The 14,226-nt window shown below is 34.3% G+C and overlaps 1 protein-coding gene across 1 annotated transcript in view; it reads right to left on the bottom strand.

Moving 5' to 3' along the window:
* Positions 1-14,226, bottom strand: part of LOC128865811 (uncharacterized) — a 188,965-nt gene that overhangs the window by 100,137 nt on the left and 74,602 nt on the right. The window contains 1 exon segment of the mRNA XM_054106171.1: positions 12,003-12,158. Coding sequence (XP_053962146.1) covers positions 12,003-12,158 — 156 coding nt within the window.

Below are 14,226 nucleotides of genomic sequence, written 5' to 3'. Positions count from 1 at the left end.
AATTCTAGGGTTTATTTGAAGTAAATTTGAAGTATCTTAAAAATCGCGCTGTTTTTTAAAGATTTTTTTGTTTATCTGCGATTTTCTGACACGTAAAGTACAATTTTAATGTTGAGGAAATGTTCAAAACAGGCAAAGAAAAAAAATTAAAAAAAATTAAAAAAAATAATTTAAAAAAAATATTAAAAAAAAAATAAAAAAAAAACTCAAGTTGATTTTTAAGCCACTTCAAGCTTTCAGACTATTACAAATTTCAAATAGCTACAACTCTGCATAATCCAAATTTGTCTACAAATTCCGCTTAAAAAGTTTGCAAGTTTGATAAGAATTTGTTGAATTTTTTTTTCTAATTTGCCCATAGTTCGAAACGAGTATTTATGTTGCTATTGCTGGAAACTACACTATTTATTCGACAAAAAAAAATTATGTAAATTGCATAAAATAGAAATAAATTCTGAAAACTTGTTACTAAGTTCTAGTGCTATATTTATTTAACGCTCTGTGGTTTGTATTAAAAATATCGCAGAGTCTTGTTCGAACGTGTTCTTTATTTGAACAACCAGGAAGTGGGAAAAAATGTGTATTTAATGAATTGACATAAATGACATTTAAGTCTAAGTAATATGGGTGATGCCAGATTTGTGATACATTATCCATTTCAACACTTTCCCTCAAATCTGACATCGCTTACAAATATATTTTATAAATACTCAAGTGTGTTAAATTAGTAATTAAATTAAGTACATATTCCCGAAATATTAATCTTAAATCAGTTTCATTCCGAGATTTTGTATACAATGAATGTGCTTGGTTGCTGACAAACTTTTTGTCAAAACGTCCGCTGGCATCTCTTCAGTGCTAACATATTTTATAATAATGTCTTTTCTTTCAACAGCTTCACGAACAAAGTGATGACGTATATCGACGTGTTTGGTGCGGTTATGGAAAATCGGATTTTTGCTTAGCTTACCGGCGCCTTGGTTGTCATTGTAGATGATTACTGTTCTGTCTTCGCCGGTTATTTCTCTGACTAACCTCTTCAGGTGTATTGCTTCTTTGGTTGAATCAGAAAGCGCCATGTACTCAGCTTCGGTGCTTGACATAGCCACTGTACGCTGTTTTCTGGACTCCCAACTTATTGCTCCGTTCGCTAATTTAAATGTGAACCCGGTATATGATCTTCTGTCGTCAATATTTGACCCCCAATCGGCATCGGCGAATCCTTCTAAGGTGCTGTTTTTGGTTGAAGTGAAAGTCATTCCAAGATTCGGTGTACCTTTTAAATAGCGCAATACTCGCTTTGCTGCCACCCAGTGTGCACTTCCGTAGTTGGTGTTAAATTGACTCAATACGCTTACGATGTGTGCGATGTCTGGCCTTGTTGAAACAGCCAAGTACATTAGTGAGCCAACTAGATTCTGGAATGGCAGTTTGCTTGCAGAATTACGTTCTTCTTCGGTTTTCGGAGACATTGCCTTAGACAGCTTTATGCTGGCGTTTGCAGGTGTGGCGACCGGTTTGCATTCTTCCATGTTAAATTTTTTCAGTAATTGGCTTACGTATTTCGATTGACACATTGTAATAGTTTTTGTGTTTATACATTGATTAAATTCAATCCCGAGGCAAAACTTTATCGGGCCTAAATCCTTCATTTCAAAAGTAGATGCCAGTTCATTTTTTATTTCTTCTAATTTTTGCTTGTTGTTCGACGCTACGATTATGTCGTCAACATATATGGCAATAAGAGCAATAGTGCTTTTGCTTCTGTACATATATAAACACGGATCACATTTCGATGCTGTCATGTTCATATTTTGTAGCTTCTGATCTAGCTTTTGGTACCACAATCTACCCGACTGTTTTAAGCCATAGATTGCTTTTTTCAATAAACAGGCGTTGTCTTTCGTGTATTGAGATGCTTCAGCATCGCTCAATATCTCATGCAAATCGCTGGGCAAAGTCATGTATATTTCGTTTTCTACAGTTCCGTTTAAATATGCGCTTACAAAATCGAGCTGGTGGACCTCTAAACCCATTTCTGCCGAAAAAGCCATTAGCAGCCGTATGGTGTTTAGCCTAGCGACAGGTGCAAAGGTTTCATTATAATCAATTCCAGCCCTTTGAGTAAATCCTTTTGCTACCAGTCTAGCTTTTCTGGTGTCAACACTGCCATCTGATTTGTATTTAGTTCGAAAAGCCCACTTAGATTGGACAATCTTCTTCCCAACCGGTCGATCTACGATTTCCCAAGTATTATTTGACATAAGCGTTCGGTATTCTTTTATCATGGCTTTCTTCCATTCGGTTGCTTCAGGACTTGAGAGGGCTTCTTTACTGGTTTCTGGGTCGGTACTATGGGCTAATGCTGTACTGTGATGTTCATCTTCGAGAACCGCTTCCGGATCACTGGTAGAATTTTCGTCGCTTGATGACATTTCGAAAACTGGTACCATATTGTATTCTAACCGTGGTCTACCGCGGGACTTAATCTTAATTTTCTTTCGGCGGCCTCTACCTCGTTTAAGAGCTCGTGGCGCTTGAACGCCCAAATCTCCAGTTGTTTGGGGTTGTCGTTGTTGGTTTTCGGGAAAATTTACCGGTGCCTTTTCTTTCGTTTGTTCTAACTGCGAATGTATTTCGATGTCTTTCGTTAAAAATTCTTCGTATGTGTCTATATTCTGTTGCGGGACAAACACGACGTCTCTACTTCGACGTATTTTTCTGGCTACGGGGTCCCAAAGGCGGTAACCCTTCGACGTGTCGCAATAACCTACAAATATGCATTTTATGGACTTCGAATTGAATTTACACTTACTTGCACTTTTGTCTAACATGTACGCTGTGCAGCCGAACTTTTGTAAATAGCTAACATGTGGAGTCCTTCCCATCCATATTTGGTAGGGAACTTCACCATTTAAACTTTGTGATGGACAGCGATTGCGTAAATAGTTTGCGGTATTGATAGCTTCTGCCCAATATGCTGGAGGAAGGCCCGATTGTATGAGCATGCATCTGGCCATTTCTACGATGGTTCGGTTTTTCCGTTCGGCCACTCCATTTTGCTGTGGAGTGTATTCGATAGTAAACTCTTGTCGTATACCTTCGGCTTTGAGGAAACTTCTCATAGCATTGCTTGTGTATTCAGTTCCATTGTCACTTCGCAGACATTTAATTTTCTTACCAGATTGATTTTCCATTAAACGTTTATATTCTTTGAATTTTTCTAAAACTTCGCTTTTATGTTTTAGAAAGTAAATTTCGCACCATCGACTCTTGTCATCAATGAATGTGAGAAAGTAACGTGAGCCAGCAAAAGATTGCGTTTTCATCGGCCCGCATACGTCACTGTGTACTAACTCTAAAACATCCATGGCTTCACGAGTCGACTTCTGAAATGGTTTCTGTGTCTGCTTTCCCTGAATACAAGTACTGCATGAAGTTAAGTTTGTTTTCGTATTTGCGTTTATTCCAATAACTTTTTTCTTGTCAATAACTGCCTTTAGATCTTTTTCGTTTAAATGGCCAAAAGCTTCGTGCCAATCTTGAAGTGATGTTGCTTTCATGTTGGCGATCGCTGTAAATTCAAAGGGTTCTTCAACGTAATAAAGATTCTCTTTCCGCTCCGCAACGAAGATTCTTGCGCCTGTCGAAGCATTTTTTACAATAGCTTTATTTCCGGTAAATGTCACTTCAAGACCATGCTGAGTCATTTTTGGCACTGACAACAAATTTGTTCGGAGGTCCGGCACATACAATGTTTCGTTAAGTGTAACATTACAACCGGTATTCGATTTGATTTCCACTATTCCGCGCCCTTCTATTTTCGTAAAGCTCTCATTCGCTAACGCTAACGTTTTGCCGTTTAAGGTTTTAAACTGTCGAAATTTTTCACGCAATGCACACATGTGCGACGATGCCCCTGAATCTAGACACCATCTGCCACTCATATTTACGCTGCTTGCACCTAAAACGATTTCTTCAACTTTGCACGACGAATAGTTTTGTTCTTGCCTCTGTTGTGGCTTTCTGTGCTTGAAATTTTTGGATTTACAATCTCTTGCTTTGTGGCCTATCTTTCCGCATGTGTGACAAGCGTATTTGAAAGATTGTTTCTGTTGATCTTCCCTTGCTGTGTTTGGTGGTCGACTTCTGCTTTTATTTAAGTTACGTCTATTCGCATACAATACGTCTTCGGGATCTGCTTCTTCATGTCGTTTCCGTGCTTCGAACTCCTCTAATAATTTCACTTTCAGCATTTCTAGTTTCGGTAGTTTTTCTTGCGTCTCAATTGCAATTCTGAACGTTTCGTATTCGTTAGGAATGCTATACAATAGCAGGATGGTCAATAGTTCATCTATGACGACCATATCCATTTCTACAAGCTTATCAACAATGTCGAAAAATTTTCGCAAATGTTCGTGCATATCATCACCGGGTGTCATTTTGTGCAATATGAGCGATTTGAGCAACATTGCTTGACGTGCTGGTCCGCGGGATTGATATACCGAATGCAGTTTATCCCAAATATCCTTCGATGTACGACATTGTTTAATTTGCTGTAATTCGGTTGGAGAGATTGATAATATCAAATCTGACCTTGCTTTGGCATCGCTATCTATCCATTCGTTCACTGCTTCGGGTGGCGCTTCTGGTTTTATACAGCTGCCATTCACGTATTTCCACGTCCCATTTTTTATTAAAATGGCCTCAACCTGTATTTTCCAGGTATCAAAATTTTCCTTATTCAGACGTTCAATATTAATTGCCGAAAAACTCATTTTTTAGTTTGCACTTCACTTTTTTGTTTCGTTTCTATGGATTTCTATTTTCTTCTGTTGTCAAGATCTTTTCTTTGTTTCGCAGTTGTGGTTATATGGGAACTATCCAGGCGCAGAGGAAGCGTGCTGGGCCCATAACCTATTAAAAATATCGCAGAGTCTTGTTCGAACGTGTTCTTTATTTGAACAACCAGGAAGTGGGAAAAAATGTGTATTTAATGAATTGACATAAATGACATTTAAGTCTAAGTAATATGGGTGATGCCAGATTTGTGATACATTATCCATTTCAACAGTTTGTTAGGCAAAGCTATTGTGAAACTGTAGCGCCATAAAATTTAGAAACAAATTTAGCACCATTTCTATTTTTTTGCATTGGCTGTATACGCCACGTAACTTAGCCGCCAGGAATGCAACACAGCAGCTGAAACGCCTCAGACGCCCAAACGCGCTCAATGGCATCAATCAGCACCAAATCAGATTGTCAAAATTGATTTGTGCCCTCGTTGCTGTCCACCCACTCAACTGTGTGCACCTTGTTTGAGTACTTTTATACCGAATGCCTTCGCAACAGCGGAATGGAACTTAAAAAGAATGAATTAACTGGAAGAAGTGTGCGTGGCTGCAGGCGTTTGGAAATTCAGCAAAGAGCTGCGCGGCGAAGCTCAATCAAAGTTGAAAATAGAAAATATTATAGAATCAACGCTTTTAGCTGATACATACTTCGTTTAGTATTGTGAGCCAACATTTCTTTTTCTGCTCTTATGCTTTGTTCTTTTTTTTTTTGAATATTTGTCCCTCTCCCGCTTTGAGTGTGAGCAATGCAATTTCTTTAATGGCACTTAGACAAAAGTTAACCAGCAAACAAAAGTAAGGCGCTTGCGAAGAATAAAAAATATCCACAAAAATAAATTCCATGCAACCTTTGCCGTTTGCATGAGCCTATCCACACACACCCTCTTCTATCGTTTACATTCCTTCCACCCTAAATTTGCGCTACTTTGTTATAATAAATACCCAGCAATCAATCTGGCACTTGAATGTATTCACTCTTCTTCTTTCCGAGTTAAATTCAAGTACAAAGTGCGAGACAAAGAACTGAATTGTAATAAAAAATACAAAGAACAGAGGATGGAAAAACAAATAGAATTGCAATACGAAATTGCAATCGCTCAAAGTTGAATTGATCGGAAGAAAAACATAAGGAAAAATGCCCCATTTTTTAATTTTTTCTTTTTTTTCCAGAGCATGTGGCTGAGTAAACAGAGAATAAAAAATCGTTTGAGTTTATTGCTTGCCTCCTTGCAACGTGTTCGTTCACAGTTGCAAGACAATCTTTAGGAATTTCTTGTACGTTTTATTTTTTTTCTTCTTCCTTGGATTTGCATTTACTTACAGCTTTTGTATGCAACCATAGCCGTAGATAAACCGATGTAATGATAAATATTGCCAGCATATGACAATGCAAATAGAACGAAGACTAGGAATGGGGGATGCATGAATATAAAGGATTTCATTGCTTGCAAAAGGATGCAAATTTCTTAGGTAAACGCTGGGAAAACTGCAAAATGAAATTGTGGATTTGAGTTGTTCGAGATGATTCATTTGAATGTGTAAATAATAATTTATAAGAAGGAAGATGATAGAGTTCTTCAACGGCTATGTGAAATGTGTGTGACCGCATAAATGAAGATACTCGTGCAGACACTCAACAGCAAAATTGTGTATGTGTATGCGTGTTGATTGCTGGTTGAAGTTTACCATTAAATAAAATGATTAAAAATTGATAGGAAATTGAATACTTTTTATTTTTATTGGTCTGGTTTTCGAGTTAGTAAATATTAAGAATCAATGAAACCAAGCAGCTTAAAATAAAATATTTGATTTAGAAAATATTCTCCGCTTAGAGCTCAAAATTAATTAAATTTCTAATATTTCTCAATTTCTCTTTTGCCTCTTTAAGTATTTCGTTATAATTTATACCAGCTATGAAAATGGGGAAACATTTTGGTAAATTCTTGCACCAAACAAGGTTTTCCTTCCAAAGCACTCTAAGTTGAATTTATTGCTATCTCAGAGCTATTGAGCGTAACTGGTTACATATGCAGGGTGTTTAAAAATAATGAAAAATATTAAAGAAAAATATTTATTTATATCTAATTAATTTCGTATTATAAAAACAAGAAAAAAAGGTAAAAAATTAATAATTTTCCATACCTCCAAAACCGTAATTTGGCGGACTCATGATTATCAAACTTTTTGACTTCTTTTGGCCCATGTTATTACCTGCTTAAGTCCCCAATTTTTGTTTTGTAACACCCTGTATATGTACAAGATTACCGGAGAAGTTGATAAACGGGATGATAAACGGTTCTCTAGACAGGGCTAATTTACTGTGGTAGCATCCCTTGGTCGGAAAAAAGTCGACCGGAGAAGTCGACCTAGTTGCTTAAGGTCATTATTATTTAGGTCATTTGTGATTTGAGATAGCCGAAAAAAACAGATTTTCTAAAACAAAAATTCAGAATAGCTGCCACATATAATTTTTTTTAATGATAGAAATTAGGAAGCATCAGAATTAGCGAAAAATTGTAAACTAAAAACTTCATCAAACAGCCACATTTAGCTCTCTGAGCTTAATTCAAACTTTATTGATGATTTTTATTAACCGGCATACCCTTGAGGCAAGGGAGCATAGACTGCCTACAGTCTGCCCGCTAATTTTGAAGGGTGCACAAATTTATTTGAAGGAGGAACTTAATATTGAGGAAAGGGTTGAAAACGCCTACTCCTGTACTCATATAAAAAAGCGGCCGGAATCAAATGGGGAACCACCTCTTACAAGCTGGCTTTACTTCGGTACTTTGGCCTATTTTGCTATATGGAATACCTGTGCGGTGGCCATAAACTCAAAGGCAAGCATCAGTGACGCTTTAAGGATTACCACAAATAAAGCGCTCGAGGTGCAAGTCAACTTGCCTGGTAGGAAAACACGTGACCGCCGCTTCAGCGCTTCTATTTAACAGTATGGCGCTATGGAAGACCCGGAGGTTCGGCTACGCTTCTATACTACATACAATGAGTAATTATAACCAAGAAATCGGGCACAATTTCCCTAAACCCACCTTTGGCATACTCTTCAAGCCTCAAACTACAATAAACATCTGCTCGGAAAGCCAAGCGGCCATCAAATCATAGGGCAGTTATACTAAGTTCAAAGGTTGTTCAGGAATGTCAAACAGCTGTAAATAATATCAGCACTGTCTTCAAGGTCAGCCTTATATGGGTTTGGGGACATAGAGACTTGAAGGAAATTGCAGGATTGATGAGCTAGCCATAAAGGTTACTAATCTTCCGCTGCTTGAAAACAGACACTATTTTGGTATTCCTATGGTAACTTGCATTGCGGTAATTGGCTGTTGAGTAGGCACTCTTCTGGGCTAGAAGTATATTCTCATGAATGCTGCATGAAAGTAGTAGAGAGGAGGAAAAGGTTGTTAGGAAAATACAATTTTGACTCTGTTATGGAACTGTCTGGAGTTGGAATAAAACTTATGCTACATTTCATATATAAAAATTTGCTGCTGAGTGTATGCAATGTACGAATATATGTTTAATGATCATGACTACAAAAAAAAAGAACGAAATTAAATCCAAAATATTTATTAGTAAAGTAGTTTCATATTTATTATAAGTTTGTATTTATGAGGTTTTCTCAGTGCTCCACATCAACCAAATCTCAGCTCTGTCGAAGCTAAGCCCCTGACACTGAAGCACATTTGCGTTTCAAAGGTATTCTTAATAAAATTTACGGTAAAATTCACAAACTTAGAGCATACTGAAAAAATTCGTTTGATTATTTGAGAATTTAATTTTGTTAATTTGACAATTAATCGCAAGAAGTAGTCATCAATAGATTTTGAGGAGCATGGAATATTGCACTGCAGGATGAAAATTTATCTGTAATGTCAAAGTACTTGCCGTAGAGCTGCGATTATTAATTACTAAGTTATTTCGTACGAAATTAGATTAAAAAAAGTGTCTCAAAAAATTTTAGCTAAAAACAATATTTATTAAAAAAAATTTAGAAACTATTCCCAATAGGGCCCACCATGAAGACTGAATAAAAAAGAAAAATAAAAACAATAATTTTTAAGTAACACTTTTGTAAACTTTTTTTCGCATAATTTTTAGCAAAAAAAAAAAACATTTATTCCAAAAAAAACTCACTAAATTTTATTGAAATTAAAATGAATTAAGTTTCTTTTTAATAAAATTTAAATAAAATAAAAAAAAATTTTAATTAGATATATTTTATCACAAACAAGAAAGAATTTATACAAATAACCGAATATAGAAAGATTTCACTTAGAAAACCGTAATACTACAATATAATTTTCAAATTTGAGTAAACCTCGAAAATCTGTACCTTTTTTCAAAATTTTTTCAATTTACTTCAGTGTAGGTCCATCATAAGGTGCGAGTGGCTTAAAGTTAAAAATCAAAAAAAAAAAAATTTGGTGAATGGGTTTTTTAAGTAAAATAAAAATAAGGAAAAGTATTTTTGACATTTTTTTCAATTTTTTAGGTTAGAAAAATTTCCCAAAAATTTTAAGCAATAAAAGAACTTTATTAAAAAACATTTTCTGAATTTTTGTTAAATAAAATTTTTACATAAAATTTTGTATAAATTGAATACATTTTTTTTTTTAAAATTTTTGGGAAACTTTTATGTAAATTTTTTTTTTAACAGAAATTTTTCAGAAAATGGTTTTTTAATAAAGCTCTTTTTCTCAAACTATATTATAAAAATTTTTTCTAACAAAATTATTGGGAAAATTTTATGTCAAAATTTTGTTTAACAAAGTTTTTGCCAGAATTTTATGTAAAATATTTTAAAAATGTTTATAAAAATGTCAAAAATGAGCAAAGGTATTTTAATTAAAAAACCCATTCACCAAGATTTTTTTTTTAATATTGTACAATTTTTTACTTAACAAAATTTTTTGGAAGATTGTTTTAATCCTAAAAAAATCAAACATTTTTTTATAAACATTTTTTCAAAAGGGAACCGAAGATATTTCATTTAAAAAAATTATGTACCGTTTTTCTTCTTTTAATTTTTTTTCTTTTTAATAAAATTTGAATAAATTTGCTTCTTTATCTTAAAAAATCAGAAAAGAAAGAATTTATAAAAATATTGAAAATAACCGAAAACAGAAAGATTTCACTTAAACAACCGCTGGGCCATAATTTTCAAATTTGAATTAGTTTAGAAATTTTTTTATTAAAAAAAAAGAAGTTTTCCCAAATATTTTGGTATAAAATAATATATTATAACATAAAATTTTCCCAAAAATGTTAAAAAATATATATAATTTCAAAAAATTTGTTTTTTTAAAATATGTTTTACTTAACAAAATTTTTGAGAAGTTTGTTTTTATTCTAAAAAATAAAACAATTTTTTTTTGTAAAAATTATACCAAAAGGAACTGAAGATATTTCACTTAAAAAGACTATGTACCACATATTTTATTATTTTTTCTTATTGATAAAATTTTTGAATAAATTTGGTTTGTTAAGAGTATATTTTATCTACGCCTTAATTTTAAAAATTGAATAAATTTCAAAATTTTTTTATTAAGAAAAAATATTTTCCCAAAAATTTTGTTAAAAAAATTAGTAAAATTTGAAATTGAAAATTTTGCTATTTTAAGAAAAAAATTTTATAAAAAAGTCATATTTATTCCTATTTTACAAATTTTTTTTTACAAAATTTTTAGGAAAGTGTTTTTTCTTAATAAAAAAATTTCAAGTTTTATTCCATTTTGAAAATTATTTCCAAATTTATTTTAACAAAATTTTTGAGAAAATGTTTTGTTTTTTAGTAAATTTTTTTTTCTTAATAAAATTCTTTTCTTATAAAATTATTTTCTTTGCTTTTTCGTAAATCGAAACATATCCTTAGCGAGAACTGTCGTTTCGTTGACTGACCACTCACTTCACCGCAAATGAATGTAACTTTCCCGTGCAGTACGAGTAATTGCAAGTAAGTAAGTGAGACAAGATTTCGTCTTTCGAAAGGGAGATTCATACTTGCCATTACTTCTTGCTTTTTTCGATATAAGAATTTTAGTTTTCTATTTTAAAAAATAAAAAAAATAGAAAAAAACTTAAAAATGTGGCTTTCTAGTGTTCAACGAGCGATTATCGAAAAATGAATAGTACGAACGACTTTTTTTACCGTCAGTACTTAGCGTTGACAGAGCTGGATTTCATTTTTTGTCATACAATTTTTACCTATTATTGACAAATGTATCTCGAAAATGATAGTTTTGGTTTAGTAGAGCTGGATTGATATTTTCTATGCGAACTGAAAATAGTTTTGTAACAAGTTTTCACTATGGTAGGTGATCCTCTACAGATACATTCATGAAAAAAAAATTTTATAATACTTTTTTGTTCGGCGCAAATGCCATGCGACTTGCTTGGCTGCTTAGGAGTTGCTAAATTTGTTTTCCACTTACACATTTTTAATAGAGAGTAAACTAGTAAAGTTACCAATTTTTTTAATAAATTCTTACAATTTCTGCAACTGAATACAAATCATAAGTGAGAGTATAATTTCAATAAATATTTTAAAACCAATAATATTTTTTTAAGAAAATACACGCCTACGTAGAAATAGTGACTAAGGAAATGCAAATATACCAGGTACAATAGTTTTGACTAAACGGCCAGGCAGGCAGTGAACGTAAAATAACAAATTATATATATATTTTTTTTGTTAAAACAGCCAGACAGTGGAATACAAACCAAAATATTTTCGTTGTTTTTTTCGTCAAAAACGGTTAAAAAAGTGTTAACTATTTAACAAAAATTACAAAATTAACATGAAAAAAAAATATCACAACAAACAGAAATTTTGTTAAATTATCAGGTATTAGTCAACGTGTTTTTGTTATTATAAAAAAATTTCAGATTATTCAAAAAAATTTCATTCTTCTATGCAGTTAGGGGAGCACAGCGTTAAAACTAAAACCCTTTTTCCGTTTGCTGAGCTCTTTAAGTTCTTCATTTTTCTACCATTTGATGCAAACACTTTTTTGTTTTTTAGTTTTGCTGTAATAAGCCGCCCAGTTCATTACCCCCGCTATGGTTAAGCAAATATTAGTGCAACTCATTAGTAAAATTTGACAAAAATTGGCAACGATCAACACTTACTTTCTTCCTCGACATCGACGCGATTCTCCAGCTCTGATGTGCTTTTCTGACGTCGCAGTAGTTTCTGCTTGGGCTGGCAGCGGGGCAGTTGAGAAGCGCAATCGCCATGCGCATTGAGTTTACAGATGCGGCAGCGCAATCCCTGACGTGTGTGGCCTGTGGGAGCGTAATGATTAGTGGGAAGTTTAGTTGAATTAGAGAAATAAAAAGCTTCTAATTAACAAAGGTTCTGCTTTTAGTTAACGATTTTAATAAATAAAAAAATTTTCAAAATTATTTCGAGTGATGCAAATCTTTATTTTGGCCTTTGCGCGCTGCACTGCTTATCTGTTTGTCTACTGCCGCTGTCTATTTCACAGGTGTAAATATGATTGGCATACGACAATGTTTGCAAAAACTTTAAACCTGCCGAAAGGGTGACAAATTTCGCGTCACCTTGTACATGGCCTCACCAAACTTCGAGTTTACCTATATTACATATACTCTTGAGCAGGCCTTGTTAGTTGCTTGTCTATCCAAGTATTCATCTGGAATACTTCACCTCCTGTTTTTACTATTTGCATTTTTAGGGCTTCGGAGCAGCCACAGACAAGGTGAATACTTCTATTCATAGAGTAATGGTATGACCACGAAGGGTAAATGGGATCTGTATACGTTCCGCCTTGGAAGATGTTCCACTGCCAGAACTAGAACCCATTAGAGACTCGTCTATCATAAAAATTATAGAATTTATTTGAGCAAAGACATTTTCTGTTTCTAATAAAATTTAAGGGGTGCTGGTGGTCTAGAATTTTCACAAAATCATTTTTTTTTTTCAGATATTTCGAAAGTATAGGTTTTTAAGAATATACTGTCACATTTTTGGAAGGATATTCCCAGTATTTTCGATTCTACGGCCGGTTTAGCAGGTAGAATCAGATTCGTCACGCGGCGACATTAATGGAAAATATCCATTCTGAAATTTTTAACGCAATTATCATAAAACTACTTTTTTCAGTCTGGTGTTACTAGTGTTTGCTCTTACTCAGAGTACACGGTTGTTATTAGGAAGCCTTACGACCAACTTTCGATAAATAAATGTGAACCACACCTAAACTTCAAGTTCATCTCTTTCATTTCATTTGACGTTTTTCAATTTCAGACTAACTCAATTTGAATCATGGAAAGATACACAATCGAGCAATGGTCAGAATGGTGGCAGGAAATGGCAACAGTGAATGACCAATTTTCGAAGAAAATCATCTTCAGTGATGAGGCACATTTTCACCTCAGTGGATTCGTCAATAAGCAGAATTGCCGCATTTGGGCGAATGATAATCAAAGAGTGATTGCCGAAAAACCAATGCACCCACAAAGAGTGACTGTTTGGTGCGGTTTATGGGCCGGCGGCATCATTGGGTCGTATTTTTTCCAAAATGAGGCCGGTCAGGCAGTTACTGTGAATAGTGTTCGCTATCGTGAGATGATAACGAACTTTTTATGGCCCGAATTGGAAGATATGGATGTGGACGATATGTGGTTTCAACAGGACGGTGCCACTTGTCACACAGCTAACGAAAAAATGGCTATTTTGCGCGAAAAATTTGATGGCCAAATAATCTCACGTCATGGCGATGTCAATTGGCCGCCAAGATTATGTGATTTGACACCGTTGGACTTCTTTCTTTGATGTTATTTGAAAGAAAAGGTGTACGTCGATAAGCCAGCAGCAATTCAAGAGCTAAAGGATGAGATAATTCGGCACTTTAACGGCATAGAACCGCAATTATGCCTCAGCGTCATCGACAATTTGGACCATCGGATGGAGGTGAGCCGCCGAGGCCGGGGCGACCGATATTTTGATACACACGTAATTGAGCCATACCAGTTTTATCATAATGAAGAGAAATGACAATAATTTCCTAAAAAATTGTATGTGATTCAAAATCAGCACCGGCCCTTAAAACTTAACCACTCTTTAGAATTAAGCGCCTCCAACAAATATTTTTTAAGCAGGCATTACGTGCCTTACGCATTGAGCTCCTTGTTCCATCCTATAATACTCTGCTAAAGCAAATCAATCTAGAATGGCCAGAAAGGAAAAGAACGGTCCTTTCAATTTCGTTTATTTTCATTGCTGTTAATGGTATCGTTGACTGTCCAGTTCTACTTGAGCGGATAAGCTTTAGAGTTGCAGAAAGTTTTCACAATTTTTACCCTTTTTATGGGGAAAGCTTTAAGACTA

Source organism: Anastrepha ludens, chromosome 6 (genome assembly GCF_028408465.1).
Source record: "Anastrepha ludens isolate Willacy chromosome 6, idAnaLude1.1, whole genome shotgun sequence".
NCBI classification, from domain to species: Eukaryota; Metazoa; Arthropoda; class Insecta; order Diptera; family Tephritidae; genus Anastrepha; species Anastrepha ludens.
The sequence above is the reverse complement of the archived record's forward strand: the minus strand, read 5'-3'. Positions and strand labels throughout refer to the sequence as shown.